Here is a 15432-nt window from a genome sequence, read left to right on the forward strand (position 1 = left end):
TAGTTTTTGAGCAAATAATATATCTGAGAAATAAACTTAAAAAAATTATAATGAAGTTAATGTAGACGTACGTGCTAAAAATGCAGTCTGTTTACTGGACGATGCTCTGAAAGAAATCCATCCAACAAAACTGCCTCGTTTGTAGTTTATTAGAAATTAGAAGCATTGTAAATGTTCCATACAATTCCCCTCAATCTGTCAACCAAACAGTTCCCAGTCCTGCCACGTTGTGGCGCTTCGCACACACAGTTCATGTAAATCCATCACTTAGTGTATCTTACAGTTAATTGAAATTCCTGTTTTTTTTTGACATTACAAAAATAAAATCTAAAATCAAACGTTACAATGTCGATGTTTGAGTGAACAAGAACATCTGAAGTCAGAATAAAAGTCGCACAATGTGAAATTTCAAAATAAAAGCAGTGGACTTTCCTGAACTGTAAAGACACACACGATCCTTAAAAGAACAAGAGCACCAATCTGTAGTTTGACGGCCAGTAAAGATCCACCATCTGTAAGCATTTCATTCAGATAGAAACTGTATACACAGAACATTTTGATCTGCAAAGTAACACCGGATTACAAAACCTCTTGTGGGCAGGTGGAAACATCTGCTTTATCCAACACTACATTTCTGCTTGCTTGATGTTATAAACATCTGGCTCAAACAAAACAAATGAACAGCAGGCAAAGCACGCTGCGTCAATTTGACTCGTTCTATGCATTTTAAAAAACAGTATGCAACAGTATTTAAACTCAGTAAATTGAATCCCTACCGAAGCATAAATACTGACGTGTGGCGACTGTCTGGGTTTACGGTCATGTTAAATTTCACCCGTGTCGTAATCTCATTTTATTCATATTTTCTAAACAAATATTTAAATGTGACCTGATCAGACAAAGCAAATAAAATGTATTGTAACTCAATTAAAATGTAGATGCCACTGTATATTTAGCATAATTGCACCATTTAAACACTAAACCTCGAGAATCTGTAGTTCACCACCAGAAATTAACAGATGTGTTTATTGTTTAATTATACATGAGCACATTTCCCCAAATGTTGAACCACCCCTTAAAATGAAAAATAATTTTCTTTGAATTGGTACAGGTTCAAATACAAACCGTAAATGTTAAAGTGACAAACAAATATGGTGAAATAAGTTAATTTTGTAATTCCTTTGTTAAAATTCTGTTGTTAATTTACTATTTAAAGACAAAATGTGGAAATGGATTTCGTTAGTTAATGAACTTTTTTGTAGTGATTTAAAATGTTATCGGTTAAACCCGTTTTAGATTTATGACATTAATAGTTCAAAACTGAACATAGGTTTATAATAAGAGCACACTTCAGACTCTGTAGACCATCCTGGACCATCTGAATTTAGGAATGCACTTTTTGTGTTTCAATGGAGCAGACAAACTCGCCGTTTTATCTTGAATTCCTTTTTAGTTACTGGTTGATTCTCAACTTCCTCAACAAGTCCCATAGTTTGGCAGCTGTAGTTGTTAAAACTCTGCCGGTCCCGATTCCACATTGTCTGAAATCACAAGCTGCTCAATTCAATCGATGTAAACTGTTTTAAGATATCAAAACCGACAGCAGCTCTTTACTTTGTAATGAGACACACAAGCACAGCAGTAGTTTTCGACATCTTCTGTCGTCTACTTGTCGAATCGCTGTGCTGCATTGTTGTCACCGTGAGTCCAACAAACAAAACAAGCTTCTCGTCTTTTTTTTTTTATTATTATTAAAGCAGGGTTAAACTTTAAGGGGTTAATGTTTTGCTGAATTTTACTTGACAGTCCAAAGTCCTTCTCCACAAACGCAACGAGCCAAACTGAAGTTTCAGCACCTGCAGCGACTCTGGTTGTTTCCCAGTTCCCCCCCTCCCCCCAAAAAAGGAGCACAAAGGAAGACTGAAGGTGAGGCTGTTTATCTTGAGCAACATGCTACTGCTGGAGTTCGTTAACTCGCCCAACAATCTGTTTTAAGTTTTTTTGAGAATTTCCTGCAACAGAAATCAAAAATCTTGAGCGTGAGCTGATGTGACCGCGGCTCAGTCCTCTTCTCTTTGTTCATATGGGGCCTTGAGTATTGCTGGATGTGTTGACGGGAAACAGCTCGTTTTGCTGGATGTGAGAGACGGTTGGCGGTTCGAGTCTGACTTAGCTGTCCTTGTGTATTGTCTGATGAAGATGGAGATAAAGTGGTTTCTTTGTGAGAAGCTGCAGTTTCTTCCTCTTAAAGTCTGTTGGCTTCTTGTACCTGAAACACAAGAAGACACAATTTTTTTTTTACCGACATGAGAAAAACCTCAAGAAATGTTGTTCCTAAAAAAAAAAAGAAAAGAAAAAGAAGCATTCACTGGCCGACTCACAGTTCAATGACGATCGGTCCGGGTTTGATCTCGTCCATTTCCATGAAGCCAAAGCATTTTGTGCTGGTAAACCTCTTTTTGGGTTTGTAGTGCTTGAATTCAAAGAAGATAGCTGCTCCTGCAAGGAATTAGAACATAATGTGAATTATAGGACAACATGGGAGGGCTGACGAGAGATACTCTCCATCAAACACACCTCAATATACACAGCTTGAAACTGAATTGAATTCATGGTTTCCCTGCAGAGAAAAAGGCTTTGTTTGTGTGATTTGGGTGAATGAAGCTGTGAGCAACAGGTGGGCGGAGCCAGACTGCGACTGTCCTCGTTTGACTTCGTCATTTGAAAGGGCCCGTCTCCAAAAGGACTATTTATTAATCAGACGAACAAAATAATTCGACGTTCAGTGAGCACGGTGCTTTCGGGGTGTCCCAAGCAGCCGCCCGCTCTGCCCGGTTGGCGTCAAACGTTACCTTTCGGTAATTTCTCCACGTGTCTCTGGATCTCTACGTCCACACTGAAGTGAATGTAGGTGTCTTCCTTCCTGCTGGCCACGGGGGTGTCCTGCACTGGGTTCACATCCACACCGTTCAGATCTGCAGGCAGAGACAACAACAGACTGTTTTCCAGACTTGAAGCCGCATTTTCAAAGCACTTGAGAAGCTTTTCAGTACAAGACGGAGTGAGTGGAACCACAATGGAGGGAAGTCTGCGGCTGCAATCGGAAACTGGCCACACTCTGCTCACATTAATTCAAGCAATCGCACACTGCAGGCCCATTTAAAAACGTGCATCCTGGGATCTGTACCTTTCACACTAATGGTCATGTAGGGATCGATGCACTGCCCGGCATCCTTCAACCCTATTTTTTCAATCTTTATCGTAAGTAGCGTCATCGCAGGCTCCGAGGGTAACCGTGGCAACAAGGTACCTGTAAAAGGACAAAGGTTACAGACGTTAGCGGTTCTGTCTCATAACAGCGAATGAGCAACAAAGAGTAAGAAACAACCCACACAGTGCTTTTAGGTGGGTAGGTATTTACTTTATTAATCCCCGAGGGGAAATTTTTAGTTACTATTCAAACATTATAAATTACGTATTTATCAAGTGCCACTCCACTTCCTGGTTAGCTGCTGTTCTCTAGTGTTTAGTTCTTACTCTGTTTTTTTTTTCTCCACAGAGATTCTTTCATTGACAAAATGTGGTTATACTCTTTTCTTTTTTTTTCCATTTTAATAAGCAGAAGGGAACTTGGGCTCTATTCATGAAGAGAGAAACTCATTAACCTACAGTCAAAAAGAAGAAGAAGCATCTAATTCTAAAATTAACTCTGAATGTGACATTTATAATTCACATTTTCTCAACTGAGCAACAGACTGTGTTGAAAATTTTAAAAAAGAATAAAAAAAACATGTCCGTCATGCGGCAGAGGATGAATTTAGATGCCGTACCTTGCGAAGCTGCAAATGAACCAGGCAGGCAGGAATGAGCGATGAAGCCATGCACAGCCCCGACAGAAAGAACAAAAAGACGCATAGTCAGACAGTTCATATAAAACAGGACAACCGGGCAAAATGACATGAAACCAAGCAGTCCGAACAAAGGTGAGTTTGATGAGCGGGTGTGAAGTACCAGGAGCTCGCGGTGGAAAAGCTTCCGTTGAACCTGCTCCTGCTGCGGCATCTTCTTCCTCCTCCAGCTCGAGGTTCTCCTCTTCACCCGGAGCGAGGATTCTCCTGAAAGACAGGAACAGAGAAAAAAACAAAAACAAAAAAACAAATCACTTCATCTGAAGATTAGACACGATAAAATGTCACAGATAGATTTTTACCTCAAGGGCACCGGCTGGACATCAAAGGGGAACGCCTTGTTGTAGCTGAGTATATTTTTGATTACTGTTGAAGAAAAGAAGTTGATTTTTTTATTTTGAATTAGAATATCCAGTGATTTATCAGAGCGATCAGTCTCACACTTACTGTTCTCCAGTTTTTTCAGGTCTTCTAACTTGAACTCCTCCTTTGACGGAGTGCACTGAGGAAGAGCAGACAGAGGACAGACTCAAAACTGAACCTGTTTATTCCGGAAAGGGAATTTACACAAATTTAAACCAACTTGACAAACAATGCTTCAAAACTGAAGAAGCATTGGAGGTGGACATTATGGATTATTAGGGATGATGCATTTTAGGGGATTTGACATTTGACCGTGCTACATTTTGCACGTACGTGTCAAACAGACTCAAAAACAACAACACAAACCTGTAAACTAGCACTTCTCATCTCCAGGCATGTTGCAGTCTTCCCTAAAGTTTTCTACACAAAAAAAAAAAAGAAGAAGAGAAAAACAAACATTTGTGAGAGTGAAGCCGCAGACTTTTTTCCGTGTGAAGGTTGTTGCACCCAGATGTAATGATTACCTTCTGCTCCTCTGTGAAGTCTGATGAGTTGGTCGACTGGACTTCTCTTTGCAGTTGTCTTGCTAGACTGAATTAACCAACATGAGCACAGTTAGAGACATCAATGATTCCCCATAACACTCATGAAGATGCATGCAATGTAAGGTGGCTGCCGTATGCATGTCTGCGCCCCCTTGCGGTGGAGAAAAGGTGCAATCAAGGTCTAGGTTTTGCATCACAATCTTAAATAAAGCGGTAATTAGCAGACCAATCTCAGATGGTATGCTGGAAAAACGGCAAAGAGACTGACGTGAAAAGCAGAAAGCATTCCTCACTAAACTGATGAAACCCACCATAACAATGAGAGGGTGTGGCTGCCCGTTTCTCAACACTCTGAGGAATACTGGCCCATTTCTGCACTTCATGACGCAAAATGAAACCCACGGCACGCAGCTCTGGAGGATTTTCCACGAACTGCTGCCGTGGATGAAGCTGGGATGCAACACAGCGACTCTGCTCCCTCTGCAACAACCGCCACATCACGTCACGTCACGGACGGGCTCGGGTTTATTTACCGCTGAGCTGACTGACAGCTCAGAGGCCAACTTCTGGAGAAGCACCGTGCACACGCCGTTATCTCCCTGCACGGTCTCCGGATCCGAAAGGAGAGGAATCCGGATAAACCAGCAGCGACAGGATACACATGTTGAATGCAACTTACATTTGGTACTCATCTATAGCCTCCACTAATTGTCCCCACGAGTCAAAGTCCGTGCCTTTCTTGAAACTGGCGTGCCATTTCTGAATAGTCTTGTTGACATCAGACATTTTGGCGGGGCGGATCCTCGCGGCGCTCTCAGGGCAGCATAGCCGTGGATGAGATTCATCTACGGGGCTTCGGCGGCGGCAGCGTCGTTACCCAGGTTGTGAGAGACGGACCGGTGACACCCCGACCAAGCCCTTTCTGCCTGCTCACCCTGATATCGCATCCGCAAGAGAAAGGAAGTCCCGCCTGGAGCTCGGGGTGCGCGCGTTTTGGGATACGGGGTCGCCCGAATGCACAACAAGTCCGAGGCTCATAAAACACTGATGTCGAAAAAAATGACTATTTAACTTAGATAGCCATGTAAATCAAGAACAGTTTGCTGTTCATAACTATACACACACACAGACTATATACACAAAGAATAAAAAATAAATATATGGTAGTAAATATATTTATTTTTATTTTATTTTATTTGTTTTTGTGTATATAGTCTCTGTGTGTGTGTGTGTGTGTGTGTATTTATTAATTCATTGCTCTTATTTTCTTTTCTAAAATAATAATTTTTATCTGTCTCATTTTATGTATACGTATTTGTAAATTTGTTCTTATTGTGTGCACCTTTTTTGTGTTTCTATGCTGCTGTGGCGACTAAATTCCCCCACTGTGGGATTAATAAACAATATATAAACACTGTTCAAATTCAAAATACTATTTAAAATTACAAAAAATATGTGCTTTATTTTCCATAACATTTTCCGAGTAAGAGTATAATATTTTACTCCACTACATTTATTTAACTGTTTAAGTAACAAAACATAATAACTGATATAATCAAATGCCTTGTTATAGATGTAACTGCATGAAGCAGTTCAAATAATAAAGGTACAATAATATGATCACCTTTTTTTACTTTGAAAAAAATGTATATTCGTGGTCTTAATTAGTGATGGATTACTTTAATTGTGTGGTTTTGCTACATTTATTACCTAAGTACTACTGTATATACAAATTGATTTAGTTGTTTTTTTTATTATTATCAAAGATGCAACATGTAAACTGAATTTTTCCGTAGCTGTTAAAGAAATTTAGCGGTGTAAAAAGAGGCAAAAAAAAAGTTTTCCATTTTAAGTAAAAGTCTAATAAAATGAAACTACCCAGATACTAACTGTATATATTTACTTTAGACCACTGTGTTAAAAGTATTTTTGGATATCAAAAGTGATATTTTTATTTATCATGAAAATATAGACATTGCTTTAAAATAAATATATGTATTTACTAATAAACGAATTACACCATGACAAAACGTCTGTCTACAATGAAGCATTATTAAATATTTCTGAGGTTCTTTGGCGTTTCTCTTGTTTGTAATAGATTTTGGGACAGTGTTACCTCCCCCTTTTTCAGTCTGCAAATCTTAGGATGTTTGTAAGATAGATTAACATCTATTTCTTAAAAAAGATGAAACATTTTAAAGACAGCTGAGTTCATAACTGTTGCAACACGTCTAACGCTTTTATTGTGAAAGCACACCAGGCGTCTTCCGGTTTCTCTCCGGCTTCCGGCAGTAGTCGAACAGCGGACGTTGGCGATGGGACCGACGGTCCGAAGCGACACAACAAGTGGCGTGTTTTAGGGCGAGTTAGCCGCTGACAGAATGAGATAAGATGGATCATGTCACCACGGATTCCTGCGCCGCTGAGGAGGATGAATGTTCAGACTCGGAGGTTTTATGTCTGATGAGAGTCGGAAGAAACTCCGACTGGCTTCGCTTGTTCGAAAACACAGAGGTGCAGTTTGCTAATGTTAGCTAACTCGCTAAATTGACGTCAAGCTTGAAGCTTGTTGAGATGAACATTAAACATGTCCCTCATTTATGCGCCATGTTTGTTTGTGTGTTTTTCTTAAGATTGCCGTCACTGAAGAGTACCCATAGATGATCTTCTGAGCTAACTGAAGGTGATGTCTGTTTTTGTCGGTCCAGATCACCATCGGACGCAGCGTGGATGTCTCCTACCAGCTGCTGTCTCCGACCTGTCCTCTGATGATCTCCAGACAGCACTGCATCTTCAAGCAAACGGAAGACGGACAGTGGACAGTGACAGACAGGAAGGTGACCAGCTTTTCTCATGTGCCTAATACTGAACATTTCATCATTGCTCTCTGTTATATTTTATATATTGTAAAAATGTAAAAGATGCAAACAAACAAAAGAAACATTGAGAGACTAGAAACATTATAGAGGGACTGGTCTTTTGGATATGTTGTCCTAGAGGGACTGGTCTTTTGGATATGTTGTCCTGGAGGGACTGGTCTTTTGGATATGTTGTCCTCGAGGGACTGGTCTTTTGGATATGTTGTCCTGGAGGGACTGGTCTTTTGGATATGTTGTCCTGGAGGGACTGGTCTTTTGGATATGTTGTCCTAGAGGGACTGGTCTTTTGGATATGTTGTCCTGGAGGGACTGGTCTTTTGGATATGTTGTCCTGGAGGGACTGGTCTTTTGGATATGTTGTCCTGGAGGGACTGGTCTTTTGGATATGTTGTCCTAGAGGGACTGGTCTTTTGGATATGTTGTCCTCGAGGGACTGGTCTTTTGGATATGTTGTCCTAGAGGGACTGGTCTTTTGGATATGTTGTCCTAGAGGGACTGGTCTTTTGGATATGTTGTCCTAGAGGGACTGGTCTTTTGGATATGTTGTCCTAGAGGGACTGGTCTTTTGGATATGTTGTCCTAGAGGGACTGGTCTTTTGGATATGTTGTCCTGGAGGGACTGGTCTTTTGGATATGTTGTCCTGGAGGGACTGGTCTTTTGGATATGTTGTCCTGGAGGGACTGGTCTTTTGGATATGTTGTCCTAGAGGGACTGGTCTTTTGGATATGTTGTCCTAGAGGGACTGGTCTTTTGGATATGTTGTCCTGGAGGGACTGGTCTTTTGGATATGTTGTCCTGGAGGGACTGGTCTTTTGGATATGTTGTCCTAGAGGGACTGGTCTTTTGGATATGTTGTCCTAGAGGGACTGGTCTTTTGGATATGTTGTCCTGGAGGGACTGGTCTTTTGGATATGTTGTCCTGGAGGGACTGGTCTTTTGGATATGTTGTCCTGGAGGGACTGGTCTTTTGGATATGTTGTCCTAGAGGGACTGGTCTTTTGGATATGTTGTCCTGGAGGGACTGGTCTTTTGGATATGTTGTCCTGGAGGGACTGGTCTTTTGGATATGTTGTCCTAGAGGGACTGGTCTTTTGGATATGTTGTCCTGGAGGGACTGGTCTTTTGGATATGTTGTCCTAGAGGGACTGGTCTTTTGGATATGTTGTCCTGGAGGGACTGGTCTTTTGGATATGTTGTCCTAGAGGGACTGGTCTTTTGGATATGTTGTCCTAGAGGGACTGGTCTTTTGGATATGTTGTCCTAGAGGGACTGGTCTTTTGGATATGTTGTCCTAGAGGGACTGGTCTTTTGGATATGTTGTCCTAGAGGGACTGGTCTTTTGGATATGTTGTCCTGGAGGGACTGGTCTTTTGGATATGTTGTCCTGGAGGGACTGGTCTTTTGGATATGTTGTCCTGGAGGGACTGGTCTTTTGGATATGTTGTCCTGGAGGGACTGGTCTTTTGGATATGTTGTCCTAGAGGGACTGGTCTTTTGGATATGTTGTCCTAGAGGGACTGGTCTTTTGGATATGTTGTCCTGGAGGGACTGGTCTTTTGGATATGTTGTCCTGGAGGGACTGGTCTTTTGGATATGTTGTCCTAGAGGGACTGGTCTTTTGGATATGTTGTCCTGGAGGGACTGGTCTTTTGGATATGTTGTCCTGGAGGGACTGGTCTTTTGGATATGTTGTCCTAGAGGGACTGGTCTTTTGGATATGTTGTCCTGGAGGGACTGGTCTTTTGGATATGTTGTCCTGGAGGGACTGGTCTTTTGGATATGTTGTCCTGGAGGGACTGGTCTTTTGGATATGTTGTCCTAGAGGGACTGGTCTTTTGGATATGTTGTCCTGGAGGGACTGGTCTTTTGGATATGTTGTCCTGGAGGGACTGGTCTTTTGGATATGTTGTCCTGGAGGGACTGGTCTTTTGGATATGTTGTCCTAGAGGGACTGGTCTTTTGGATATGTTGTCCTGGAGGGACTGGTCTTTTGGATATGTTGTCCTAGAAAGACGTCCCTTCATTCTGTATGTTTAAGGGATGTTTTTTTCTGTCAGAAAACTAAAATTGTTATATCGCTCTCTAACCACCAGATAGACTTAGCGATATATGGATATATATCTATCTATATATAAATAGATATATATATACATATATTGTAATGAGACTTTATATTGCCTTAGATTTTGGATATCGCAATTGTCATGAAATGGTAAGGTTATTATATATGTCCATATAAGGTAACGATTAATTTTGCTGTTACAGTAATCCCTGCATTTTTTTTTTTGCAAGCTCGATATGGAGGTATTATGTCAAAAATAGCCTCACAGGTCTACCACTGCCTTGCTCCGTCAGTTTGTTTGTGTTATTGTGTGACTTTGGTGATGTTTTAACATGTCGGTACGGATCCAAACTACCAAAACAGGGATTCAGATAGCCAGCGTCTCACACGGCACATACCTCAAGAACCAACCCCATCAAAGTAAATTGCTGAAGGCTCATGTTATTTATTACCGTTGTGTTACAGATGTTGCAGAGAGCGAGATATAAAGTACATTACCATTCAATCGCAGGGATTTGTAGGTGTCCCTGTACGGTTCACAGCAGCTGATAAACGCAGTGCTGCTCTCTTTTTCAGAGTCTTAACGGTGTGTGGGTGAATGGGAATCGCATACCCGCCGATGAAGCCCATCAGCTCAGGCTCGGAGACTCCATCCAGCTCGGAGTTCCTGTCATCGGAACCAAAGTGGAGTTTGACTACATTCTCGTCCAGCGGCTGCTCAAAGACATTAAACTCTACCTGGCAAAGGGACAGAGGGAGGGCGCCAAGACGGCCCACGCAACCAAGAAGCCCAAGAGGAAGCTGACCATGGAAGAGGTGGAGCCGTCTACCTCCAAGTCCAAGCTCTACCGCTGCTCTTCTGCCGACAAGTCCACTGCGACGCCCTGCCCGCTGTCTCCGGTGAAACGCCAACAGCGACTCAGTCACTCCCTGCCGGAGGAAACGACACCCAGCAGACAGCTTCGAGAGTCAAACCGGCTCTCCGGTGACTCCAGCATTCACTGTGACCTGGACAACTTGCAGATGTAAGTCCCAGTTTCTCTGAAAGAAAATGTACCAAGTCCTTTGTCGAGGAATTATTTAATTGTCTAGAAATCCAACATGTCTGCTTCAAGAAAGATATTCAGTTTGCTCTCATAAATGGCCAGAAATCTGGAAGTATTTGCATTTGAGAGACTGGACCTAAAACATTTTGTTAATTTGTCCTTCTAAATGTCTTGAAGGATAATGAAAAGAAATATTCTGTGGTTTGAGAAAAATCATTTCCACTGTAACCATAAGGTGCTCCTTTATTTGTTGCAGCTGTGAAGGTATTTCCAGAGTTCTTTGAAAACTCTTCTGTCAATCTGGATCAAAAATCTTTCCACCAGCTGAACAATGAAAATAATTTATAATCCATTAGTTGTGACTCAGTATCTTAAACCATAATAAAGATGGAAGCAGTAGACCGTAGATACCTAAAGAATTTGTTTGGTGCCATTAAAAGTATCAGCGTTCGGTAGTCAGCCCTGAGTTTCATCGCCTTGATGTTTTTTTGTTTTTGTTGTTGTCTGCAGGTACAGCCAGAACATCCTGCTGCTGAGGGAGCAGGTGGATGACACCCAGAGGCAGGTAGCCTCTCTGGAGGGAAAGCCCTGCCAAGCTGACCTGCTCAAAGAGGAGCAGGTCTGCGAGCTGCAGGGTCAGCTCGACACGCTCAGAGCCAAAATGCACAGAATGGAGACGTTAGAGAAATCTTTCAGTGAAACTAAGAAGCAGCTGGAGGTGAGACGCTTTTTCCCCGAAGCAACTTCTACACACAGAAAATCCTCAATTAGCATCAGTTTTAAAAACGGTGCCTTTTTGTTGTTAAGTCCTTGTTGTCATGTACTTTTTAAAGGTCGCTCAAAGGTATAAAATACAATACACGTTTTAGCTTGTCGTATAAGCTGCTGTTTTAAATCACTTCAGTCTTAAAATGGTTTAGTTATATGAAAAATATCAAAGAGAAATGTTTTATATAACATCGCAAATATGGTCAGATTGCATTTTAAAGACTAGTTCACACAATTGTTTATCGAAAGTTTATCAGCCATTTTTTAAAATGTTTACATGAATATTCATTCAGCTACACTTTATCTCTGCTCTGTTTGTGGAGTTTGCCCGAATTTTAAGATATGTTATGTACATGTTTTTTTTGCAGATACACATAAACTGTAAAAACTATTTTTTTTTATAAATTACTACGAGACTCAAAATACATAGATACTTAATTGTCATTGCATATAAATATGCAATGACATTTTGTTTGACAGCAATCCTTATAGCTGCATATATGTAAATAGAACAGAATAACAGTTGGGAAATTATATAAATTTGATAAATTGTGCAAGTTTTACATCGAACACTATGAACAGTGTCAATATTTGACGGTGTTGTATTTTGCAGTTATAGCAGCAGCTCAGTCCTTTGTTTGTTTTCCTGGTGGTGGAATATTATCTTTAATCAACATGTAACTTTTTATGAATCCAGGAACAGAAAACGCAACATCAAGAGGAGCTTCTGAAAAAACGTCTGGATGATGCCCTGCACGAGGTAACAAGCATAAAATCAATTTATAATACAAACAAGTGTTATAAGTATTATCAGTTTTTGTTTTAGTAAAGCTTTATAATTATAAAAACACAGGCAACTAAAAACATACACCGTCTGACAGTTTTATAATTTTGAAAATATGATATTCAGAAAGCTCAAATTTGCATAAATTGAATTTAAACGTTGAATTTGTCCTAATATCTCAACCTGTTTTTACATCCTTAGCAAAAGAAAGTGATAGACGAACTCGCCCTCTCTCGACAAGGTTTTGAAGAGATTCTCTTGGCCAAAAACAAAGAACTAGAAATGACAAAGGTACGGTCAGTACAGTTGTGTCGTTTCTTTTCTTTTTTTTTTATCACCTTTAAAGCTCAATTCTTTCTCTTTTGGTGCAGGAGGAGAAGGAAAGGGCGACGGCCCAAAAAGAGGAGGTAGTTACACAAGTGACTGAAGTCCTGGAGAACGAGCTTCAGTGCATCATCTGCTCAGAGCTCTTCATCGAGGTAACACGGAAATGACATCATCCTGGCTGCTGTATTTTATTCCCTGTTTGGCTTCACAGGAACCCGACCAGGACAAAAGCTCATTGTGACTGTAAAAAAAAAAAAAAGTACAAATTAGGTTTTGGTCTTTGAGCTTCTTCACCAGCTCGACACAAAAGAGAAAACCCTAAAATCAAATTAACTCTGTCATCTGCATTGATGTCCGCTGCAGGCAGTCATCCTGAACTGCGCTCACAGCTTTTGCTGTCACTGCATCAAGCTATGGCGCAAAAAGAAAGACGAGTGTCCCATGTGCCGCCAGCCCATCCTGTCTCAGACCCGCTGCCTGGCACTGGATAACTGCATCGACAGCATGGTGGATAACCTGAGTCTGGACATGAAGGCGAGGCGGCAGACCCTCATCACTGAGAGGAAAGGTGAGAGGTGCGTCATCATTTGTCTTCATCAATAAATACAGTCTGTTTGTCTATTTCCACATAAAAACTCAAACCTCTCAAAATAATTTGTACCTGTTGGAGACAAGCAAGCTTGTGAGCTTCTTGTCGTCATTACTCGTGATCTTAAAATCTCTCCCAGTTGGAGTCATTGAATGCTCCACAACATGAGGCTTTTTAGAAATTATACATTTTGTTACACTGAAACGTTGACTCGGATCAAATCTTTTTAACATTTTACCATCTAGGCTCGAATACTGTCCAACAAATACACGCATACATATTATTGCAACACCCTTTGCCAACATCACTCTCCTCGCCCTTAACACACGGCAGGTAATCTGCTCGCTGCGTTCAGTCGGTTTCCCTGAATACGTCTGTCGGCTGTGTTGAGCTCCTTGAAATGTCAGTAACCTACTCGGGCTCATGCACATGCGAGTTATCACCCGAATGACCCGTACAGCACTTATATCTGAGTGGACAGTAGCAACGGTGGGCAGTGCCACATTAATCACATCCGACGAGTGCAGAGCCTTGACGTGTCTGGTGAATTCAGTGACTGATGTTGTTCCTCCCCCTCTGTATTAACCACGGACGCGTCCTTGAACGCAGCGCTCCACCCTCGGACGGTGTGATGAAGCTGCTCGGAGGTTTTTAAGCAGTAAAATAAATGTGGTTTTCAAAATGTTTTAAGAGTAATTACACTCACTGCTTCCTCCTGTCATGGTTTTCTAGATAATTGTATGACATGCTTGTGAAGAGAGGAGGGGCGAGCGGTCCGTAATGCGGAGCAGTGAACATTTCAAACACAAGGTGGCAGTACAATGACGCATTTTCTATCCGTCTTTATTTTATACGGAATGTTCTGTGTTTTAAATATATTGAAAAGAGAGAAAGTCATAAACCTCCTTCCAAAGGAGCTCAGCAGTCAATTGAATTAGTGTCAGGCGGGCGGGGCTGGAGATGAGCACGCTTTTACCAGATAAGCTAATGTGGAAAAATAGCATGTATGTGTTTCGCTTAGCAAATGTAAACAAGGCTGCCGATCAGAATACTCGTACTCATGGCTTAAATTCAGGAAGTAAACGTCAAACACGGCGAGTTTTTTTTTCCTTCGTTTTTGAGCTAAAAAGGTAAAAATATGACGTCGGCATGCCACTCATGATTTGCTCTAACTTCACTGCTTTATAATATGATATACACATACATCATTTTGTTCTGTTGTTGTGGCATCTTCTTCTAGTTTTGTACTTCAATATGATGCTGTTGTTATTCAAATGATTATGTACTGCCGGTTACACAGAAGACGTCAGTTGAGTAGGTTGACCTTTGATGTGTCCATATGTCTGGCCGTCCAGTCAGACTTACAAAAGTCAAACAGACTGATTAATGTGTGCTGTTGGTTTTGGTCTTTTCATGCGACTTGTTTCCAATAAGAAACAGCAGTCTGATCCTTTAAGGTCATGGAAAGGACTTGAGAGTGGCTCAGATGGACGTCGCTGCCTCTTCAAATGTTTGCCAAGAGAAACTCACGATGTTTTTTCTTTCCCCCTGGGTTTTCCAGCAGCTGACTCTGCAGAGGTGATGGTGATCCACGATGACGACAGTAGCAGGAGCAGCGACACTGATGGAAGCATGGTGTCCATAGACAGCAGCCTCAGCTCCGTGGTCTCTGTGGGCACAGACGGTAGCATCCATTTGGACTCCAGTTCTCCCTACAGTGGGTACTCTGATGACAGTTTTGATTAGAATGTTTTGAAGATCAGTCCGTTTTGGACTTTTTGGTTCTGTGTTCGGCGTTTCCCTGGAAAGTTCCCAGGACATTTGGAATAAAAAGGACAAAGTTCGATCTCACCTGGAGCTCAGCAACCAGATCCAGCTGGAGTTCATGTTTCTTTTTGTACATTGATTAGTTGTGTTTATTTTTAACGAAAGGAATAAAGTTTCTGCCTATACATTTTCACAGTCACCTCTACCTGTATGTTGTGCTGTTGACTTTGATCAAGCATTGATTCTTGGTGTTACTAGATCATGAAAACATGAAATCTAAAGTCTCCACTGCTGCAGGTAGTAAAAGCGTTCTCCGAAAATGCCCAACTCCACATGAAAGCTTCTCCACGTGAAAGCTTCTCTCTGTGAAAGCTTCTCCACGTGAAAGCTTCT

The 15432-nt window shown here is 41.4% G+C and overlaps 2 protein-coding genes across 6 annotated transcripts; one reads left to right on the forward strand and one right to left on the reverse strand.

The window, feature by feature from the left end:
* Positions 1-133: 133 nt before the first annotated feature.
* aida (axin interactor, dorsalization associated) lies at positions 134-5776 on the reverse strand. 2 transcript variants are annotated; one of them, XM_069174172.1, is made up of 11 exons: positions 5496-5776; positions 4796-4862; positions 4638-4691; positions 4356-4410; positions 4211-4274; positions 4012-4115; positions 3831-3839; positions 3188-3310; positions 2853-2975; positions 2382-2499; positions 134-2269 (listed from the first exon to the last, which is right to left on the reverse strand). In XM_069174172.1, the coding sequence occupies exons 1-11, from the start codon at positions 5600-5602 to the stop codon at positions 2170-2172; spliced, it is 924 nt and encodes a 307-aa protein (XP_069030273.1). In that variant the 5' UTR covers positions 5603-5776; the 3' UTR covers positions 134-2169. The 2 variants fall into 2 exon arrangements, with proteins under 2 accessions (XP_069030273.1, XP_069030282.1); XM_069174181.1 differs by lacking the exon at positions 3831-3839 and having other exon boundaries at positions 5496-5775.
* A 1338-nt stretch (positions 5777-7114) lies between these two features.
* rnf8 (ring finger protein 8, E3 ubiquitin protein ligase) lies at positions 7115-15238 on the forward strand. Of its 4 annotated transcripts, XR_011179515.1 has the most exons (10): positions 7115-7330; positions 7525-7653; positions 10335-10783; positions 11315-11522; positions 12270-12332; positions 12558-12647; positions 12728-12835; positions 13047-13251; positions 14005-14082; positions 14834-14913. XR_011179515.1 is itself a non-coding variant. In XM_069174194.1 (9 exons), the coding sequence occupies exons 1-9, from the start codon at positions 7208-7210 to the stop codon at positions 15016-15018; spliced, it is 1560 nt and encodes a 519-aa protein (XP_069030295.1). In that variant the 5' UTR covers positions 7115-7207; the 3' UTR covers positions 15019-15238. The 4 variants fall into 4 exon arrangements, 3 of the variants coding, with proteins under 3 accessions (XP_069030295.1, XP_069030307.1, XP_069030316.1); XM_069174194.1 differs by lacking the exon at positions 14005-14082 and having other exon boundaries at positions 14834-15238; XM_069174206.1 differs by lacking the exon at positions 14005-14082 and having other exon boundaries at positions 13047-13258; positions 14834-14922.
* Positions 15239-15432: the final 194 nt, after the last annotated feature.

The sequence above is a fragment of the Embiotoca jacksoni genome, unplaced genomic scaffold, assembly GCF_022577435.1.
Source record: "Embiotoca jacksoni isolate LCO1_2020_lvr unplaced genomic scaffold, fEmbJac1.0.p SCAF_101, whole genome shotgun sequence".
Lineage (NCBI taxonomy): Eukaryota > Metazoa > Chordata > Actinopteri > Embiotocidae > Embiotoca > Embiotoca jacksoni.

What these genes read in the sequence shown, in the direction of transcription:
- aida (XM_069174172.1), bottom strand. Translation starts at nt 5,602, where the DNA reads ATGTCTGATGTCAACAAGACTATTCAGAAATGGCACGCCAGTTTCAAG. An exon ending in TGAGAAGTGCTAGTTTACAG is followed by an intron (nt 4,411 to 4,637) that starts GTTTGTGTTGTT and finishes GCTCTTCCTCAG; the next exon opens with TGCACTCCGTCAAAGGAGGA. An exon ending in GGACCGATCGTCATTGAACT is followed by an intron (nt 2,270 to 2,381) that starts GTGAGTCGGCCA and finishes CTTGTGTTTCAG; the next exon opens with GTACAAGAAGCCAACAGACT.
- rnf8 (XM_069174194.1), top strand. Translation starts at nt 7,208, where the DNA reads ATGGATCATGTCACCACGGATTCCTGCGCCGCTGAGGAGGATGAATGT. An exon ending in GGACAGTGACAGACAGGAAG is followed by an intron (nt 7,654 to 10,334) that starts GTGACCAGCTTT and finishes TCTCTTTTTCAG; the next exon opens with AGTCTTAACGGTGTGTGGGT. An exon ending in GACCTGGACAACTTGCAGAT is followed by an intron (nt 10,784 to 11,314) that starts GTAAGTCCCAGT and finishes TGTTGTCTGCAG; the next exon opens with GTACAGCCAGAACATCCTGC.